The sequence below is a fragment of the Marmota monax genome, unplaced genomic scaffold (genome assembly GCF_021218885.2).
Source record: "Marmota monax isolate L192 unplaced genomic scaffold, Marmota_monax_Labrador192_F-V1.1 WCK01_AAM20220418_F8-fsc00105, whole genome shotgun sequence".
Classification (NCBI taxonomy): domain Eukaryota; kingdom Metazoa; phylum Chordata; class Mammalia; order Rodentia; family Sciuridae; genus Marmota; species Marmota monax.
Window position 1 is genome coordinate 553,302 of NW_026692947.1, and position 19,313 is coordinate 572,614.

Here is a 19,313-nt window from a genome sequence, read left to right on the forward strand (position 1 = left end):
TTATTATTATCATTATTTTGTGGTGCTGAGGATCTTGTGTGCATGCTAAGGCAAGTACTGGGACACTGAGTCAAACCCCCAGCCCTTTGGTTCTATTTGGATCAAGCAGTTTCTCTATGTCCTACCCCTCGCAACCCAGGGAGTATTTGTATTAAGAGAAGGCTGGGAGACCTGTTCCTCATCCCCATGTCTCCAAAAAGAACAACAGGGGCTGTTTTCCATTCATCATCTTGGTTTTAATGGAGTGTTTTTTTCTGGCCACAGAGGAGGGGAGACAGCATGGGGTGTGGAGTGAAGGGACTCATCTCCAGACAGTGCAAGCAACAGAACATGTGGGTGTATCAAAGGACCCCCTCCCCTGATCTGTGGGGCATCATTGCAAACACACCTCTCAGTACCGGAAGTTTAGATGGCATGATGGATTTCCCCAGAACATGGCATTCACATTATTGTAAAAAGCAAAATTCACTTAAAAAAAATACAGAGTTGAGAACAGAAAAATAAATAAGGACATTCTAGGTCCCGAAAGTCCAGAGAAACAGAGGCATCCATAACCTAGACTTCCAGAGCAGCTTGGAGGCAGAAGTTCCAGTCTGTGAGGTCTCAGGTGGGGTCCAGAGGAGTCTGGGCCCCTTGAGATGAAGTTAAGCAGTGGCCTGAGCCTTTTCAAGTCTTTTAAGATTCATAGCAGCGACTCTGGGAGGCTCAGGCCAGGTTTGGAGGATGGAAAAGGGAAGAGAACCTTTGAGGAACCATTTAGGAAACAGAGGCTGTGTTCTCTTACTCCTAGATAAATAAGGGAGGGTTACTCCAGATCACTCCCAGGATGCCCCGGGTACTTTAGAGGTACCACATTCTAGCCCCAGAGGTCGATGGGGATTCAAATTTGTGTGAGGATGGTCCATCCCCACCTTGACAGGTGAAAGGCACCACACCTCAAGCTTCCTCATGGCAACGAAGAGGACAGAAGCTGTTGAAGGATTCTTTCCAGGTCTCTGCAGCCCCATCATGGGCACAAGATGCAGGTAACCCAGACTCGGACTCAGTCCTTCCCTCTCTGCTTCTCTACTCTTCCCCGGCTATTATGTGCCCACTTCTCCCATCTAGCCCTCCCAACCACCTCAGTCTTCTGAGCTGGGGTGCTGGCCCTGGGAGGCAGGGAGAAGGCGCTCCCTGCTCAGGGTGCAGCCAGCTGTATCTTAGCGCCTGCCCGGGCTGGGGCAATGCACACTGCCCCTCAGCTGAGCTTTGAGCAGACCCCCAGTGACTGTGGGTAGGTCTGTGTCACCTCCTGGCAGTCTGACAGGGAAAAGCAGCTATCGCCCAAGGAGTCCTGCCGCCAGCGCCTCAGGCAGCTGCCAGGCCCCTCTGAGCGAGACTCAAGTCCCATGAGGTTGTCCACAGACACACATCCCCGCAGCGGGGGCTCGGGGAGTCGATCAGGCAGGTCTAGTTGGTCAAAAGACTCAGAGGACAGGATGCTGTCTTCACTCACAGCACCCAAGGGGCGGCTGGCCCGGGCTGGCGGTGGAGGGGCGGCCAGTTCATCCAGAGAGCCAAAGGCAGTGGGGGGCTTAAGTTCTGAGGCCATGCGGGAGAACTTTCCGTTGAGTTTGAGGATGCCCTTGCGATGGAGGAGCAGCCCTGAGGCTTCAGAGGACTTTTGCTCCACGGGGTCCCCACTCATGAACACATCACCTGCATCCAAGAGCTCTCCAGACTCACTGGGCTCTGGGGAGGAGTAGTAGCCAGACTCACGCTGCCGAGGCTTCTTGAGGATGCCCCTCCTGGGCAGTAGGGGTGCCGCGTGCCCTGGGCCATCCGCGTGCCCTGGGCCATCCGCCACTGAGCTGAACTCCTGAGGGTCCTCCCTGGCCCCCTCTGAGGCCGACGCCTTCTTCTTGAGAATGCCCTTGGGCAGCTTGAGGTTACTCTTGCCAGGGCGAGGGGAAGTGTCATCGGCAGGGTCCCCCTGGAGAGACTGGGCCATGTCATTCTCCTTGCGGGACTTCTTGAGTGAATGCTGGCGCTCCAGGTTTGGTGTGGCGCTGCCGCCAGGAGCGTGCTGCTTGAAGAAGCTGCACACCTTGGCCCCATTCTCCAGGAAGGGGCGGGAGGATCGGCGGAGCCAGTCAGCCATGGAGGCCCGGGCGGAGTCGCTGCTTGTGTGCCCACCTTCACGCAGTGCCTCCTGCTCCCCCACACGGGTGGCATAGCCCCAGTTGACCCACCAGTGACTGGCCACATCCTCCAGGGTAGCTCGGCGGAGAGGGTTCACCATTAACAGCCACCTGATCAGGCCGCAGGCATCTGGGGGACAAAAGACAGAGGTTTGGGTTTAGCAGCTGAGATAGCCACCCCACAGCCCCCCTCTGCTTGCCCCCATTGGTGCTCAGACATAGCTTATACCCAGGCCAGATCCGCACATTCTCACCGAGGACCCCATACACACCCTAGGCCATGATGCTCCCTAGGCCAGCTTCCCCGGATGGGTTCTGCCTGTTGCCCCTCCCCTATGACCCCTCACCAGCCCTTGTTTGTATTAGTGTGTCTTTTTCTTCTTTCCTCTGAAATTCAACTGTCTGAGCTTAAGGACTGTGTTCAAGGGTAAGCTAGGGCTCTCAGATACTTCTTCCTGCCTCTACACCCTATGCACAAGGACAGATTTCTGAAGATGAGGACAAAAGCAACAAGATATGAGACAACTGTAGTAAAGAGGATTGAAGTTGGACCTGAGGAAGGACTTCCCAAGTTATGATCAATCATTCGACAAGGAAGGAAAAACTATCCCTCCCTTCCTCAGAGGCCTTAGACACTGCAGAGAGACAACACAGGTCACCAAAATCTACCATGGGTCATGATGGATGTTTGGCCTCTTTACATCAGTGCCGATGTTTAATCCCTGCATTAGGACTGGGTGATGCACACCCAAGTCTGTGTTAGAACACCTATGGCTTTCACTCACCAGAGGGCTGAGGTGGCTCCCGATAGGCCCCGTTGCTGATCTGCTTCACCAGCGTCTTGTGATCCTGCCCATCAAAGGGCATGGTGCCATGCACCAGGATATAGAGGAGGACACCCAGGGACCAGCTGTCCACCTGAGAGAGGGGGGAATCAGGAAGGATGTAGGCATGCCACTGTCCAGAGGACCATAAGCCTCACTCCCAGTACCAGAGAGGAAAAGGGTACATGCTAGAGAACTTGGATGACCTGAGGATGACCTCTTAGACCTGGGAGGATACTGAAGAAGGGGTTGAGGCTCATAGGGACAGTGGTGACACCACTCTTGGGAGCAGTATTCAGACCATCCCTTCTGGGTCAGGATGGGGCACCAGATCACTCCAGGGAGGCTGGATTGGGTGCCAGAAGGTAACAAAATAACAGAAATGAGGAAGGTGAGGGGGCACAGAAATAGAACACTAGCCCATCTATCCCACAGGATTGAAAGTCAGTGTAAATGACAGGAGGGTGGGCGGAGGAGGCGTCACTTACCTCTGGGCCCATGTAGGGCTTCCCGTTGACTATCTCAGGTGAGGCATAAAGGGGGCTCCCACAGAATGTCTGCAGGAACTTGCCTTGGTGATAGAGGTTGGACAGGCCAAAGTCAGCGATCTGCAAGGTTAGGTCAAACATTGGACATGGGTCGTGCCAAGGCCTATGTTGCTCTACAGCTCTCAGCTGGCATCTGTCCAGGCCCTGAGAAAACCCGGGCCACAGCAGAAGGAAAGGGTCCCTTGATTCTTGCCTCACACTGGGCACAGTCAACACAGCTCAGGCCCTGAGCATCTGTGTCCATAAAGAGCACCTAGGCAGAGGTATGTGGGGCTCCAGGACACTCAGTGTTCCCCAGGTGGCTTTGCTTGGGCTGTGTTCCAGCCAGGGATGCCCTCTTCTGCCTGGGCATCCTCCTGATTCTGGACCCCTCTCCGGGGAAGGTTTCCGTGGCCTCGGATCCTCCCCTAGGAAGCCCCACAGTTTCCAATGGGCTCCCTGCAAACCTTGTTCATCCGTTCTCCCACCAAGTCAGATGGAAGACCCCCATGCTGATCTCCTTATCTCTACCTGTGGCTCCTAGTACAAGTGAGACCCTCGTGATGCTCAATGAGCACTTACTGACCATGAGGAGGGTCAGCCAGATGGAGAGGGAGGCCTAGCTTCTTACGCCATTGCAGAGCCCTCTGAGGCAAGCAAGGCCCCTTACCCATTAATCATGGAAGACCTGAGTTGCTCTTCCCATCAAGGGCTGGCCTCTCTGCCCATACCTGGGCAGGAATCTGAGGTCAGCTCAAGATAACTAGAGGTCAATGGTAAGAGTAGAGCAAAGATCAGGGCTGTGGTATTATTCCAGGAGAAAGAATCTTCTTGTAAGACTTCCTGAGCCAACCAACCCCGAGGCTGGAGAGGACCCAAACTCATCCTCTCACTCTCTAGAAACCCTCTCCCAGATAACATCAGCTAGGGGCAGAGGTCAATGCCCTGCTGTTCCTAACTCTTCACCCCATCAGAGGGTCATGTGTGCCCAGGGTGGAGAGGGGCTGTTTATGAAACCCTGGCTCCTTTGTTTATGGTTTTATTGGCCTCTTATCAAACAGTTACCAGGTGAAGCCCATAACGAGGCATATTATTGGTACAGATAGGAAAGTATGTGCCTGTCCAGATTATGTGAATTTACTGCCTCTGGCTTCCCTCCCTCTGGTCAGCATCAAAGAAAGCCCCACCTTCTCCAGGAATTGGCTGGTTAAGGGGAATGGACTCAGCACCAGGGCACTTCAGGGCACAGGTCAGGAATTCCTGGAGGAGACTAAGCCCTGGGTCAGGAAGTACTGCAGAGGTCACTCTCCTGGAGCCTATAGGGCTGGTCTCCCTGCCTCAGTCTCCCCTTTCCAGTCCTGAGGTCTGAGTTTATCCTATCAATATGAACTTCTCCTGACTCACCTAAATTTAACTACTTTGGCATAGAGATCTAGCAGCTGCTGGAAACAGGAAGTTGGCACTGAGGTGCTTGGTTGACGGGGAAAGGTGCCAAAGAGCTAGCTAATTGCAGGTTGAATTGTGTGGAAACAAGAAGTGAGGCTCACCTTGATATTTCCATTGGCATCTAACAGAATATTCTCCAGCTTGAGATCCCGGTGGACGATCCCATTCTGAAGGAGGAAGGAGCTGAGTTAGGGCAAGGTCACCAAGGAAGGGAAAGGGACAGGGGCCTAATCTGGAATGCACAGTAAACACAAAGGAAGCCAAGTATGGGGTAGGCGGGGTGCTCCTTTTGATTGCCATATGGTACAAGATATCACAGACCCTTCCCTCCATCCCTGACCAAGAGGACTCAAAGCCAGATACCAACATTCCCTCATCTGAGAGTCCAGAGTCCCTGCTGTTAAACCCATGTGATCCTGGACGTGCCATGGAAATCTCTCTGGTCCGTTCAGATCCAGGGACCACCCCTTTGGGGCATGGTCAGGGCAGGTGGCGCTCACCTGGTGGCAGTAGTGCACGGCAGACACAATCTGCCGGAAGAAATGCCGGGCATCCCGCTCATTCAGCCGCTGCCGCTCACTAATGTAGTCATACAGGTCACCTCGGCTGGCGTATTCCATGACAATCACGATCTTACTGCTATTCTCAAACACTGGGCAGAACAAGGTGGAGATGTCAGGCCCTCCCAGAGTGCACTGCGTCCCACCAGGGGCCACAATCCCTCCCTGGCCCTGAACCAGATGGGGCCTTCTTTTAGGGTATCTACTGATGGGGGCCCAGGGCTGCAGGCAAAGGCAGCAAAAGGCCTTTGAAGCACTCAGCATCTTCCTGGTACAGCAAGTGAAGAAGGGAAAGGGGCTTACCCTAAATTCAGGCTTTTGAGGATTCTGAAAAGCACCCCAGGAAGGCAGAACCCTTGCTGGATGAGAATGAAGGGCCAAGTTTATTGGCTCCAAATCTGATATTTTCTACCTTGTGAGTTTGGTCAAAGCTCTTCTGGATAGTTCAATAAGAATGCAGTTGGGGGCTGGGGATGTGGCTCAAGCGGTAGCGCGCTCGCCTGGCATGCGTGCTGCCCGGGTTCAATCCTCAGCACCACATACAAACAAAGATGTTGTGTCCACCGAAAACTAAAAAATAAATATTAAAAAATTCTCTCTCTCTTCTCTCTCTCTCTCTCTCTCTCTTTAAAAAAAAAAGAATGCAGTTGGATGGATTATCTCAGACAAGTCAACCAACCATTGTTCCTCAGTTTCCTCATATGAAAAGTGGGATAATAATGGTGATCTCACAGGACCAAGAAACATAAACATCACTGACTCTCCAAGTCTGACTGAGCCGGCTGGCAGAGAGTCTAACACCAAAGCATGTACTACAGAAATGGTACCTACTCTTATTATATTTATACTCAGTGTCCTCATGCATAATTTTGTTATTTTGTTTTTGGGTTGTTGTTTTGTTTTGTTTGTTTAATGTGGTGCTGGGGATTGAACCCAGGGCCTCATGCCTATAGGCACTCTACCACTGAGCCACAACCCCAGCTCTCCTCATGCCTAATTTTAATTTTTAAATTTTATTTTATTTTATTTTTGCAGTGATGGGGACTGAAACCAGGACCCTGTGCATGCAGGGTAAGTGCTCTACCACAGGGTTATATCACCAGCCCCTCATGCATAAATTTGAAAAATAATGCCAATAACAATGCCACGTTGAGGATCAGAAGAGGGATGAAAGTATATGAAACTATACAATATGGTGGAGAATGAAGACATTCATCCCTCCCACCACCTTTGACTTCTCATCCAGAATATTAAGGCCAGGCTTCCATGCATAATGCCTCATACAGAGAAGCAATCAATAAATATGTGGTAATTAATTGACTGGCTGGCCTCCTGGCAGTCAGCCTACCCCAGCTGGCCCATCTCCATGTATATATAGCAGGAATCATCTTGCCATCAATTGGGCCTTGTCCTGACATTTTTTTTTTTTTTTTTTTAAAGACAGGTGACTAAACCCTGAGGTTCTCTATTTCTGAGCCATATACTCGGTCTTTTTCATTTTTTATTTTGAGACAGGGTCTTGCTAGGTTGCTGAGCCTCAAGCTTGAGATCCTCCTGCCTGATCCTCCTCAGTAGCTGGATTTCACACAGGCACCACCACACATGGACGTAAGGTTGACATTGCATCTTTGTGTCAAATGGGTCTTATGAGTTTGGCTTGCGTGGCCAGCCCCAGAACTATTATTGCTGTCTAGCCTCTGAGAAGGAGCTGAGGGACGAGGCTTCTCCTAAGGAGTCCCAGCTCCCAGGCCACTGGATACAAGGCCAGGAAGACTATGCTTTTTTTCCAGGGGAACATGGTGGCTCAGCTTCTTGGAAGGTACCTGGCTGGGACTATACTCCTGGGGTTTTCCTTATCTTGGCAGGTGTAAGCTTTGTGCCATGAAATCAGAGATCAAGAGCCAGCCAGGAGCTGGGCATGGTGGTGTGCGCCTGTCATCCCAGCAGCTCGGGAGGCTGAGGCAGGAGGATCATGAGTTCCAAGCCAGCCTCAGCAACTTAGTGAGGCCCTAGGCAACTTAGCAAGATCCTACCTCGAAATACAAATTAAAAAGGTCTGGGGATGTGGCTCAGTGGTTAAATGCCTCTGGGTTCAACTCCTGGTACCAAAAAAAAAAAAAAAAAAAATATATATATATATATATATATATATATATATATATATATATATGTCAGAGCACATTTTGGAGAGTAGCTAGGTTAGAGGTCAGGTTCCCAAACTGGAGCTTCCTTCCAACCCTGAGGCCTGAAGCCGGGTGGAATGAATCGGAATCTGGAGGAGCCCTTCTGTCACTCAGCAACTGCGATGCCCTTGTGTCTGCTGCATCTGCAGATGCAGGAGAGGCCACACCCTGAGCTTTAGAGCTCAGTTCCCAGACCCAGCTGGAGATATGGATAGTGGGGAGAACACACATGCAAGTGTGCTTACACACACACACACACACACACAGTGCCCAATCACCAAGCTCAGTCTAGCTTAACCAATGCTTTGTAGTCTGCCCACTCTTCCCTTGGGGAAGTACACCAAGATACAATTAGCCCTCTCTACCACTTGCCCGGACTCTTCATGGAACAGGCTCAGGCCCCAGTCCCATGTCTTCCTATGAACCTGAGAATGGAGACTTCTCTATTTTTTCCCACCAGGAATCTTCAGACAGAGGGCGGAACATGGGCTCCCTTTCCTCCCACCTGCTACTGCTGTTACCCCTGGTTTCCCATCTAACTGATATTATATAAAGGCTCGAAGCAGACAGGCATGTGTGGGAGGGTGCTCCCCCTCTTTCCTCTTTTCTTGGTCACTTTGTTGTCTGGGTCACAGGGAGGAGGGCAGCACTGATGTCAGAGGAGAGGAGGCTGAGAGAGACAAGGAGAGGTAGGAGCCAGCCCCATGGCAGGGGTGATTCAGCAGCACAGGTCAGACTCTAGGAGGCCTGGCTCTTGAGACACCTGAAGAACAGTACCCACGCTCCTGGACAGGTGCAGGTCTAGGTATGTTTCAGCCTCCCCCGGATTGCTAAGGATCTGGCTGGGCTGGGTAGGTAGTGTTCAAGCAGGGAGAACCTTACAGCAACACCGACAGACCTGCAATTCCTTGAGTACCTCTCAAGAGCAGAGCACTTGCTGACATTATCCAGTTGGATCTTTACACTCTATAATGCAGATGGAATATCCCATCTTATAGGGAGGAACTGAGGCCCAGACACTAGGCGAAATGAATTGCCCTAAATCATACATTTGGGTTTCAAATCCAGCTTTTGCCTGGCTCTAGAGCCCATACCATTTTTACTTCTTTGCATCATAAGTTCTGACTCCTCCTACACACACACACACACACACACACACACACTCACACACACCCGACTCCCAGCTCCAAGTGCCCTGCACTATACCTTCATGGATGGCAATGATGTGGGGGTGGTTGAGGGATGACATGATCTCAATCTCCCGGCGTATGTGCATCAGATCTTGCTCATCTTTAATTTTGTCTTTCCGGATTGACTTGATGGCCACCTGGGAACAGTGAAGGCAGGAGATTGAAGAGAAAGGTCCGGCAGGTAGAGGCATCCCTGAGGATGCTCCAGTGGCCCTGGGGGTCTGCCTGCAGCTGTTACACAGGCCTCGGGGTATAGGCAGGGAAGCCACGCCACCCTGGAGCAGGGTAGGTGGCAGAGAGACTGAACAGTACCTTCCCTAGAAAAGGTCCTTATCTGGGTGTGGTGTAAGCAGATGCGGGTCCATGCAGCAGGAAGGAGCATAGATCAATGGTCTCCTTATTCAGACTACAGGTGAACAAGGAAGGTCAAAATCTGCATCTCTATATCTGGTGCTTTATGATTTACAGAGCAAATTCACTACACTGAACCCAGATGGGGACTCTTGCTCACCATTGGATCGTTGATGCCAAGAACTGTGCCTGGCACACAGGAAGCACCGAATAATTATTCATCATATTAGAAAACGAATTGGCCCCCACAACTACCCTGGGAAATAGGTCCAGAAAGCATTGTCCTTCCCACTCACAGGGAAGGAAACTGGAACACAGAGAGGCTAAATGATTTGCTCAAAGTCGAACAGTCACTAACCAGCACAAACTAGGGTAAGACTATTGGCCATCTGACTCCAAGTTAATTCCTGTCTGCCCCAGCACTTTAACTTGCTATAAACAGCAAAAGGTAGAAACAACCCAAATGTCCATCAGTAGATGAATGGATAAACAAAATGTGGTATATATAATGAATACTATTCAGCCATAAAAAGGAATGCAATGAAAACACAAGCTGAACCTTGAGAATATTACACTAAGTAAAATAAGTCAGTCATAGAGGAGTAGTGTATGATTCTACTTCTGCGAGGTGTTTGGAGTAGGCAAACATATAAAGACAAAGTAGAGCAGAGGTTGCCAGGGACATGGGGGTGGAGGGTGGAATGGGGAATTATTATTTAATAGGTACAGAGCTTCTGTTTGGGATGATGAAAATGTTTTAGAGATGGATAGTGATGATGATTTATAATATTGTGAATGTACTTAATATGCCATTGAACCGTACATTTAAAATGGAAAGTGCATGCCTGTAATCCCAGCCTCTCAGGAGGCTGCGGTAGAGGATCGCAAGTTGGAGGTCAGCCTCAGAAACTTGGGGAGACTCTAAGAAAATTAGCAAGACCCTGTCTCAAAGTAAAAAATAAAAAAGGGCTGGGGATATGGCTCAGTGTTTAAGTGTCCCTGGGTTCAGTCCCCAGTATCAAAAAAATAAAATAAATAAAATGGTAAAAAATGGCAAATTTTATATATTTACCACATTAAAACAAAAACAAAAACAAAAAACTATGAAAAAAGCCTCCAAACACCAGTCTCTTTAGGTAAAGAATGTCCCCTCCCTAGCAACAAGTAAACAAACAACCAGACAAAGTCCTTCAAGACTTCTATCTTGTCCATAAAGGTGAAAATACCATATAGGTATTTTCCCCTGTGGCTGGTGTGTGGTGGTTCAGGAAGGGTGGAGGGAGGTGAGAAGAAATGAGAAAGTTGCCAAGATGCATCTGAGTAGAGCCCGGGAGTCAGTGTCTCCCTCTGCACCATCCCAGTCAGCACAGGTTCCTGGACCATGCGCTCCCCCCCCCTCCCCTGCCATTGTGACTGACTGCAAAGTTGGCTGGGAGCACATGGTGTGTGAGAGACATGCTGCCTAGAGACCCAGGGGACCCAGGGTTCTCCAGGTTCTGTTCCTGTCCCTGTGGGAAGGTCCCACTCCCTTTCCAAGCCTTGGTTTTCTTTTCTGAGATAAACAGGTTGAACTTAGCTGTGTGTGTGTGTGTGTGTGTGTGTGTGTGTGTGTGGAGGGGGGCTTTCCCTCTCTGGTTCTATGGAGTGAGCTGTCCAGAAGCCACAGGTCCTCTGAGGCTCCATCTGGGGCTGGGTGGGGGTGGGGTGCGGTGGGGTGGGGTGTTCCAGGGCCGTCAGTTCCTGGCAAGTCCTGTCCAGGGACACAGTGGTAAATACAGAGACTTCCTCTTCATGGCAGGTTAGGAGAGATCTGAAGGCGCAGACTGAGGTAAACAGCTCCTCATTCAATTTCCCAGGAGGGTTTGCCCCCGCCTCAAGATTCAAAAGGAGACAGAGAAAAGGAAACTCTGGCTGGAGGGGAGGGGCCTCTAATCCACCCTTTCACAGGCTCTGGTGGCAGACAATGGCTTCTGCTCACAGGGACAGTGGGTCCTGTTGGCCTGTGTCCCCCCCATCGGACAAGAATGCAGAACGGCCCTAATCCAGTAAGAGGAGTTGCTCACAAAGCCCATGGCCCGGTCACCCCAGCAACGGGCCAGGGATGGCGTGCCCCCCGCCCCGCTCCTCCCCTGAAGCTGCATGGGTGAAAGAGGGCCCTCCCTGCCCTGTGCAGGGAGGACAATGGCAGGCGGGATGGATGGTCACCATGGAGCCTCCTCCCCAAGATGCTAGAGAGGCCCAGGCTGCAGCTGCAGGGGTAGGGCTGCCCCGCCTTAGTTCCAACCCCCCACCTCTTCCCAGGGAACCAACAGAAAAATCCCTGGGCTTGGAAATCGGGGAGGGGGTTGGGGATAGGAGGCACCTCTCCTGAATTTGACCCATTATTTCCACACACTTCTCTTTCCACACCCCTTTTCTCTCCCTTCAGGAAAGATTTTATGGGCTAGTTCGTTTCTAAGTCTTTGTGTCTAAAATCAGTTAATGGGTGAAGTGCAGTGAACTCTTCAGAAACAGAAGCCCAGGGAAATATATAAATAGATTGTAAAAACAATCACATAGAGACACAAATCACTAGCTAGATGAAAATATTTGAGAGCTCAAGACGTACACATATGCAAAGATTATGCCCATTTCTGATGTTCGACTGTTTATACACACAAATGTATGATAAACCATCCTAGGCTTAGGGGCAGAGCTCTAAAGATAACAAGGCTTAAAAGCGAGATTCTAAAAAAAAAAAAAAAAAGGGGGGGGTGGATTTTGGGTACTAGAAGGAGTTTCTGTGTAACTACTACACAGTAGAACTCTGAGATCCTTCTCTTTCAACTTTGGAAGCCTGGAATTCTAAATCAGATTTTTTTTGGGGGGGGCGGGTACTAGGAATTGAACCCAGGGGCACTTAACCACTGAGCCACATGCCCAGCCCTTTTTATTTTTTTTATTTTGAGACAGGGTCTTTCTGACTTGCTTAGGGCCTCGCTAAATTGCTGAGGCTGCTTTGAACTAGCGATCCTCCTGCCTCAGCCTCCCGGGTTGCTGGGATTACAGGCACGCCATGGCCAGAATTATTATTATTTTTCCTGGTGCTGGGAATTGTAGCCATGCTAGGCGAGTGCCTATCACTGCACCATACTTCCAGCCCTTTAAATTAAATTTATTAATCTTCAATGAACAGTTCCACCCTCCTCCAAGCTCAGGTTCTGGCTTCAGAGAGTAGGTTGAGGACCCTCCAGTTATCCCCATTAGGTCCCAGAAGATCACAGAAGATGAGACGAAGGAAACAAGTATGTCATCAGGCCTCCGTTAGTCCCCATGTAAGTAACACAGATAAGAAGAGCTATATGTCACTGCCCTGGGCCAGTTCCCCAAGGAGAGGCCTCCAGCTATCTACTGGTCAGCCTGTCAAAATAAATTAGACACAGCACCAGCTCAAACCTAGACAGAGTTCAGCATACAGAGAACATTCAACAATTATTTACTAGTGAACCCAAATCATAATAATAAATATTTATTGGTTAAGTCACCAGATTGAGCTTTGACTGATAGGACCAGTGCCCAGATAAGATTTTCTCCTCTTCTTCTCAGGCCTGGTTGGAGTCAATTTTTAGAGACCTTTGTTCTCACCTGCAAGATAGTTGGTCGACTATGTTCTAGAATAAAAACAAGCTGACGGAAGCCAAGGAAAGGTTGTTAACTGGATCACCCAGAGATCAGAAGGCTACGTGCCTCAAGACATTCCTGGTTTACCCTGGTATAACTCTTAATATTGCCCCCTTTACTCTCCAAAGCATCCAAGTTCAGATAATATAGTACATGGCCACCATACTGCGAGGGGGAAGGAAAACCAGCCCCAATGACGACAACGTAAATGTAAATATCTGACCAGTGGACTTTAAAAGCCCGGTGTCTAATTCTTATTTGTCCCATTGAGCTATGCAACTCAATGGGACTTGCCTTAAGTCACTTGGATGATCTGGTTAACTGGTCTGGCTAGTTTTCATGTCATGTCATACAAAAAAATGAAAGGATTAATTTTCTTTCTTTCTTTTTTTTAATTATGGTACTGGAGATTGAACTCAGGGGCACTCAACCACTGAGCCAGATCCCCAGCCTTATTTTGTAACTCTCACTGAGTTGCTAAGCACCTTGCCATTGCTGAGGCTGGCTTTGAACTCACGATCTTTCTGTTTCAGACTCCAGAGCCACTGGGATTACAGGCGTGTGCCACTGTGCCCAGATAAAGGATTAATTTTTCTAAATAGCTGCTGGATGCCTACTATGTGCTTGGTATATTGTGCTAGGTGTTGGGGAGTCAGACAATAATTAGACATCCTCACCCCCCTACCCCAAATAAATTAGACAGTCCCTGTGTCAAGGTCTCTGTACTCCAGTGGAAGGACTGGCAATTAAATTAACTTCAGTCTAGTGTGATGAATGTGGCAGCGGAGGTCCCGGCCTGCCGGGGACTCCAGGAAACACTGCAGAGAGCTTCCTTTTCCCTGGAGGATCAGGGAAAACCACCCCTGGGAGAAAACTGTTTTAGATCATGAGGAACAGGTGAGGTTTGCTAGGCCATGGGAGGTAGACTAGAGAGGACAGCAAGGGCCTTCCAGGTAGAAAGAAGGGAGCTAGTCATGAGTGTGCACATCTGAATGAATCTTGAAGCTCCCTTCCACATTCTAGCACTTGAGCAGAGCTTTGGAAAGGGGCCATCCGCGTTACTAGGCCAGGAAGAAGCCGACCAAGGACTGCTGCAGGCCTCCCTGCCGTGGCACATTAACCTGCCTGAGCATCGTTCCTGCTGATCTCATCCCAGAGCTTTTCTTGCCCCCTCAGCCTTGCACGTTAGAAAGGTGGCAGGGCACATTTTTTATCCAGTTTTGCAAAAAGAGAACAGTGAAGTCCAGAAGGCTGCATTGCCTTTTCCAAAGTTCCTTAGTGCATCAAGACAAAATCAGGATCCAAGATGGAGGGTTGCCTGGCTAACACTTCAGTAGATACAAGTTCCTTGGAGATGGCCAGCTCTGCCTCCCATTCTAGGAAGGGAATGCCCCACATCTTGCTGTGGGCCAGGCTGGATAGCGAGTGCCCCTATTCCACTTACAGATATTCAAACATGCCTGCTCCTTTGCCAGTACCCTGGGGACATGATGCTGGGCTCAATTGGTAAACATTGCCTCGCTCCCAGGAACTCAGATCAGGAATAATATGTACTCAGGATAAGATTGTAGAAAGTTCTTAGGAAAAAAAGAAGAAGAAAGATAAGGAGGAGGAGGAGGAAAAGAAGGAAGAGGAGGAGGAGGAGGAAGAAGAGGAGGAGGAGGAGATGATTTAGAGATGCTGTTCCAGGTGCTAGAGAGAGGGTACAAGCTGGGCATTTCTGGTCACAGTTATCGCCTGGAACTGGAACCAAGATCCTTGATTCCTTGTTGGCCTTTCACAGAGTAGCAGCTGTCTGAGAGGCGGGCAAGGAACTGAAGGATGATAGCAGAGGAGAAGTTGGGCTAGGCCAGTCTAGGCTCAGAAGAGGGGATGGACCTGGGGGTGGTTCACTATCCTACCCAAGAACCAGGCAGAAGCTGGCCTAAGAATCAGGCAAGGAGCAGGAATGGGATCTAAGGGGAGTCTGCGCCACCTCCCCTAAGTCCCATACTATGCTACTCCCCTGCCACCTTCTCGCCCACTCTGCCAGGTTCCTGGGCGAGGAGCTTCCCTGCCCAGCCCTCCTGTGTGGTTTGGCTGGGGCCCAAGAACAAGAGTTGCCTGCAGCTTCCCTCCGTGCTGCTGAGCAGGCAGGTGCAGGAGGAGCTAGTAGGGCAGTGTCTCGCTGAACAAGCCTTTGGCAGCTGGCCAGGCAGAGTCCTTTTCTGAAGCTGGTGCTGAAGGAGACACTCCGGCTTTGAACAAAGCAGACAACACAGTGGTGTGTCTCAAGGAAGGCTGAGCACAATCCACAATCTTTCTTGGGGCAGGACTGTCCCAGGATAGAGGGGTCTCCAGGAAAGGGAAGGTAGGGACCAGCCTTGCTGGAACAATCACACTGTGTTAGACTGTGCTAAGCACTTTACATATACATTCTCATTTAATCCTAGAATCCCATGAGGCTGGATTATAATTCCACTTCACAGATTAGGAAACTGAGGTAGAGAGGTCCCACAGCTGATAAGCAATGTAACCACAATACGAACCCTTATAGCCTTGACTCTGAGCTAGGCAGCCTCCTGGATGAGGTTTAAAAATCAGGAATGTAACATAGCTTCCCCACCCAAGATCCCTCAACATAGTCAAGTAGGCTAAGGGGGGTTGGTTCCCAGTGACTTTCTACCCTAAGCACTCACTTCCTGGAGCACTGGGGAAGACATGAAAAGCTAGCTGCTGGGGTGACAAAGCACAGAGACAAGCCTGGGCTCATTGTGAGGCCAACTTCCAGACCAAGACTCAGTACTGGGTCATCTAGGGCCTGGGGTACACCATCCTAGAGCCCGTTGCAGGCCTTCAACTCACCAGCCAGAGGACAAGTCACTTTCCTCTCTGGGCCTTAGTTTTCCCATCTTTCAATGAAAGAATCAGATTATCTTCATTTTCAAACACTTTGAAGGTTTGCTTGGAAATTTAATATATAATGGAGACAGAAGCACCCCCACCCCACAGCGCTACCCATTTGGACGCTCCTCACAGTAACTTTGGAGGGTATGACTTCTTATTGATAATCTCAAAGGCTTTGGTGGCCTCCACTATTCCAAAGACCCCAGCAAATGTTTTTTCTCTTTAAGGGAAGGAATCGACAGGGGAGCTAAGAGACTCACAGGAGGAAATGTCATTTGGATACCAGGAATGTGTCCAAGATCCAGAGCAAATATTTGTTTTTCCTCTCATGCCCTCCTGGAGCAGCCATTAGTCCCACCCACCTGCCCCTCCCTCTGGACAATCCCATCTGGCCCCCCACTAATTCCATCTAGGCAGGTTGAGAATGGAAAGTGTGCTAGAAAGAAAAATTAGGGATGGGAGTCACCACCCAGCAGGCTTTCCTCGGAATCTAGGCCCCATCAACAATCTCAGTTCACTTGGGGGAAGGTTTTAGAGCAGCTCCATGCTCTTCTCCTCCACTGCAGGATCCTGAGACATCAGGTCCTTCTCTCTTCAGGGAGGACAAAGTGCAAGGGATGAGTGTGGGGGGGAGACAGCAATGCTCCAGAATGGAGAAATCACCAGCACAGCAGAAAGCTGCTCCCCAAGAAAGAGGGGGATCCTGAGCAAGTTCCCAGCAACTGTACTGGGTGGTCTATGGATCAGGGAGGTTCAGAACAGGTCCCAGCTACGGATCTTGGCTCCCTATATAGAGAAAGAGGGAAGAGGCCGAAGAGTTTCTTCTGAATTCTCTGTGCTGATGCAATAAGAGCTGGAATCCCTGCCCAGAATCACTGAGGTTTGAAAACTGAAAACTCGTTTATCTCACTCTGCAATCAAATGAGATTCCTCTCTGTGTGAGTCTGTCTCTGTCTGTCTGTCTCTTTCTCTGGCGCACACACACACCCACAGTGATTCCAGTCCAAAGCCTGATGGGATCTCAATCTCAATCTCAGTTTCTCAATTTCTGGACCTGCCCACTATCAGAGACCCAGTCTTCCCCCCAACAAGAGGCAGGGGGCACAAGCCACGAGCAACTGTTTTTCAGCTAAGCCCCTGACAAAGCCTGGGCCCAGCAGTCTCAAGCCTGGAGCCTCACCAGGCCCTCACTCTGTATAGAAAGAGAAAGAAAAGGAAAGCCAGAAAGTACATGATTGCCCAATAGCTGTAACCTGGCAGCGGGAACCAGGGACTGTGCCAGGCGTTAACAGGAAAAACATACTTGGACCTACTGATGGGGCCATAATCCACCCCTTTCTTCAATATCTATTCTCCTTCACCAATGAAATGACTTCTTGAATTTCAAGCCAGTTACTGGCTGCAAAAGCAAACACAATCATAGCCAATAAGGCAAACCATGGCCACACATACGCACACACAACTCACAAGCAGCACCACTAAATTCAGCAAACCATAATTCCTAAACCATGTACTCTGAAAGGCTTATTAAAACACAAATTATAGAGCATCACGAGAAATTCCCCTCAATATGGAAGCAGAGAATAAGTATTTTAAAGAAGCACTTCAGCTGATTCTCATGCATGCTAAACTCAAGTTTGAGAACCATTGTTAGCTAATTTTGGACACATTTGCCATCTTGACAGGGCTAGCCTTTCTGGATACAACTATCAGTTCTTACTGTATTTTTTCCTATGCATTAGGAAGAAAATTATCATTTGTTATCTTATTCAATCTTCCTACAAGTTTGTGAGGCAGCCTGTTTTCTCCATTTTTGCAGAAGGGGAAACTGAGAATACAGATAAAGGAAATTGCTCAAGGTCACAAATTACTATGACTACCAACACACAGCCCAAATCAACAGTACGAGTTCCTGAAAATGCCACAAACACAAAACTACCTTCTTGGGACATTGTGAACTTGCACCAGAGTCTGGTGTTATATTTCCCAACATCAAAAACACATCATAATTAAATTTTGACTCAATTGCAGAGCTTGAAAGGGCCTAAGTGTCAACCCCAACCTGTGCAGATCTCCAGACTATCAGAGTGGAGAATCTCCACACTTCAATGATCACCTCAACCACACACCTACCTACTTCTCAAACCCCTGCTAAGATCAGTTGCCTTCTTCTTCCTCTTCCCAATTCCACTCTGTTGAACAGTCTGTTTCTTTCTTCTTCTTTTTTTTTTTTTTGAGAGAGAATTTTTTAATATTTATTTTTTAGTTGGCGGACACAACATCTTTGTTTTGTATGTGGTGCTGAGGATCGAACCCGGGCTGCACGCATGCCAGGTGAGCGCGCTACCGCTTGAGCCACATCCCCAGCCCGAACAGTCTGTTTCAAGCAAAATTTAACTTAAGTCCCATCTTCTCTAAGGACATGCAGGCTAGTGTGGTTGAGGTTCTCAGGTCCACAAACTTAGTCCCTACAATCGCGGACAGCCATCTACAAACCTCAGCGTAAGTAGACTGCATGCTGCCAACTCCACCGAGCAAGGCACTAGTCCCTGGATCCATCCTCCACTCCCCGCGGGCGGCCCAGCCCCATGCCCGCCCTCCCGCCTACCCACACGGCCAGCGCAGCGAGAGGCACTTACCAGGCGCCCTGAGTTCTCCCGCGCCTTCTTCACCTTCCCGTAGGTGCCTTTACCTAGGGTCTCCAGGAACTCGTAGCGGTGCCGCAGGTTGTGCTTGTGGTGATGCCGCTTCACCGCCTGCTTCTTCATCAGGGGCTTGGGAGACTTGATGAGCCCGTCTGCCAGTGGCCGGGCGAGCTCCGCCGTCAGGGTGGCGGTGGCAGAGGCAGCCGGGCCCGGGCGCCGAGGGAAAGCCAACGACTCCATGGCGGGTTAGAGGTAAGCGAGAGCGGAGCGTCAATCGTCTGGCTGTGCGGGACAGCTAGGTTCTCTGGCACATGACCCGCACCGGGACAGCGAAGTCACTGCCGCAGCCGAGCGCGCTCCAAAGAGCCGCATTCCAAGTTATTATAATGGCCCGATGCCAGAGGCTCTGGTCACGCCCCCCAAAGTTCATTGGTCTGCTTGCCGACAGCGCGTGACCAGGGCCTCTCCCATTGGCTCTCCCAGGCCCCCGACACCGCCTTCTCCCTTCTGCGCAGCCAGGAAAGGTGTCAATGGAGCCCCGCCCACCTGGGCCCGGAGGGACAGGAATGGAACTAGGGAATGCCTGCGGAGGCTGCTTGACCAGTTGGTACTACTGAAATCTGGAACTCGACTTTGAAGGCCCTCGAAACGGCCCTTGCCTCTGAGCAGTGCTTGGTTTTGGTTATAACCACCTGTTCTATTATGCTGTGTTCCCAGTTGGCGAGGCGGCAATCTGAGGGCGCTAGAGGTCACCAAAGTATTTCTTTATCCTGAGTAATTTGCTTCTCCCAAGCCAAAGTCGCTTGACCACTTATGTCCAAAAGAAGAAAGGGGGATGGGATGGAAGGGTAGAGGACTCTA

General features: G+C 50.0%; 1 protein-coding gene across 1 annotated transcript; it reads right to left on the reverse strand.

Annotated features, from left to right (window-relative positions):
- Nucleotides 1–214: 214 nt before the first annotated feature.
- On the reverse strand, nt 215–18,851 carry Nuak2 (NUAK family kinase 2). Its single transcript, XM_046452214.2, has 7 exons — nt 18,447–18,851; nt 8,927–9,047; nt 5,478–5,629; nt 5,079–5,144; nt 3,493–3,612; nt 2,966–3,098; nt 215–2,310 (listed from the first exon to the last, which is right to left on the reverse strand). The coding sequence occupies exons 1-7, from the start codon at nt 18,690–18,692 to the stop codon at nt 1,238–1,240; spliced, it is 1,911 nt and encodes a 636-aa protein (XP_046308170.1). The 5' UTR covers nt 18,693–18,851; the 3' UTR covers nt 215–1,237.
- Between the last annotated feature and the right edge of the window lie 462 nt (nt 18,852–19,313).

What these genes read in the sequence shown, in the direction of transcription:
- Nuak2 (XM_046452214.2), bottom strand. Translation starts at nt 18,692, where the DNA reads ATGGAGTCGTTGGCTTTCCCTCGGCGCCCGGGCCCGGCTGCCTCTGCC. An exon ending in AGCCCTACATGGGCCCAGAG is followed by an intron (nt 3,099 to 3,492) that starts GTAAGTGACGCC and finishes CCCCTCTCTCAG; the next exon opens with GTGGACAGCTGGTCCCTGGG. An exon ending in GGAGCCACCTCAGCCCTCTG is followed by an intron (nt 2,311 to 2,965) that starts GTGAGTGAAAGC and finishes TTTGTCCCCCAG; the next exon opens with ATGCCTGCGGCCTGATCAGG.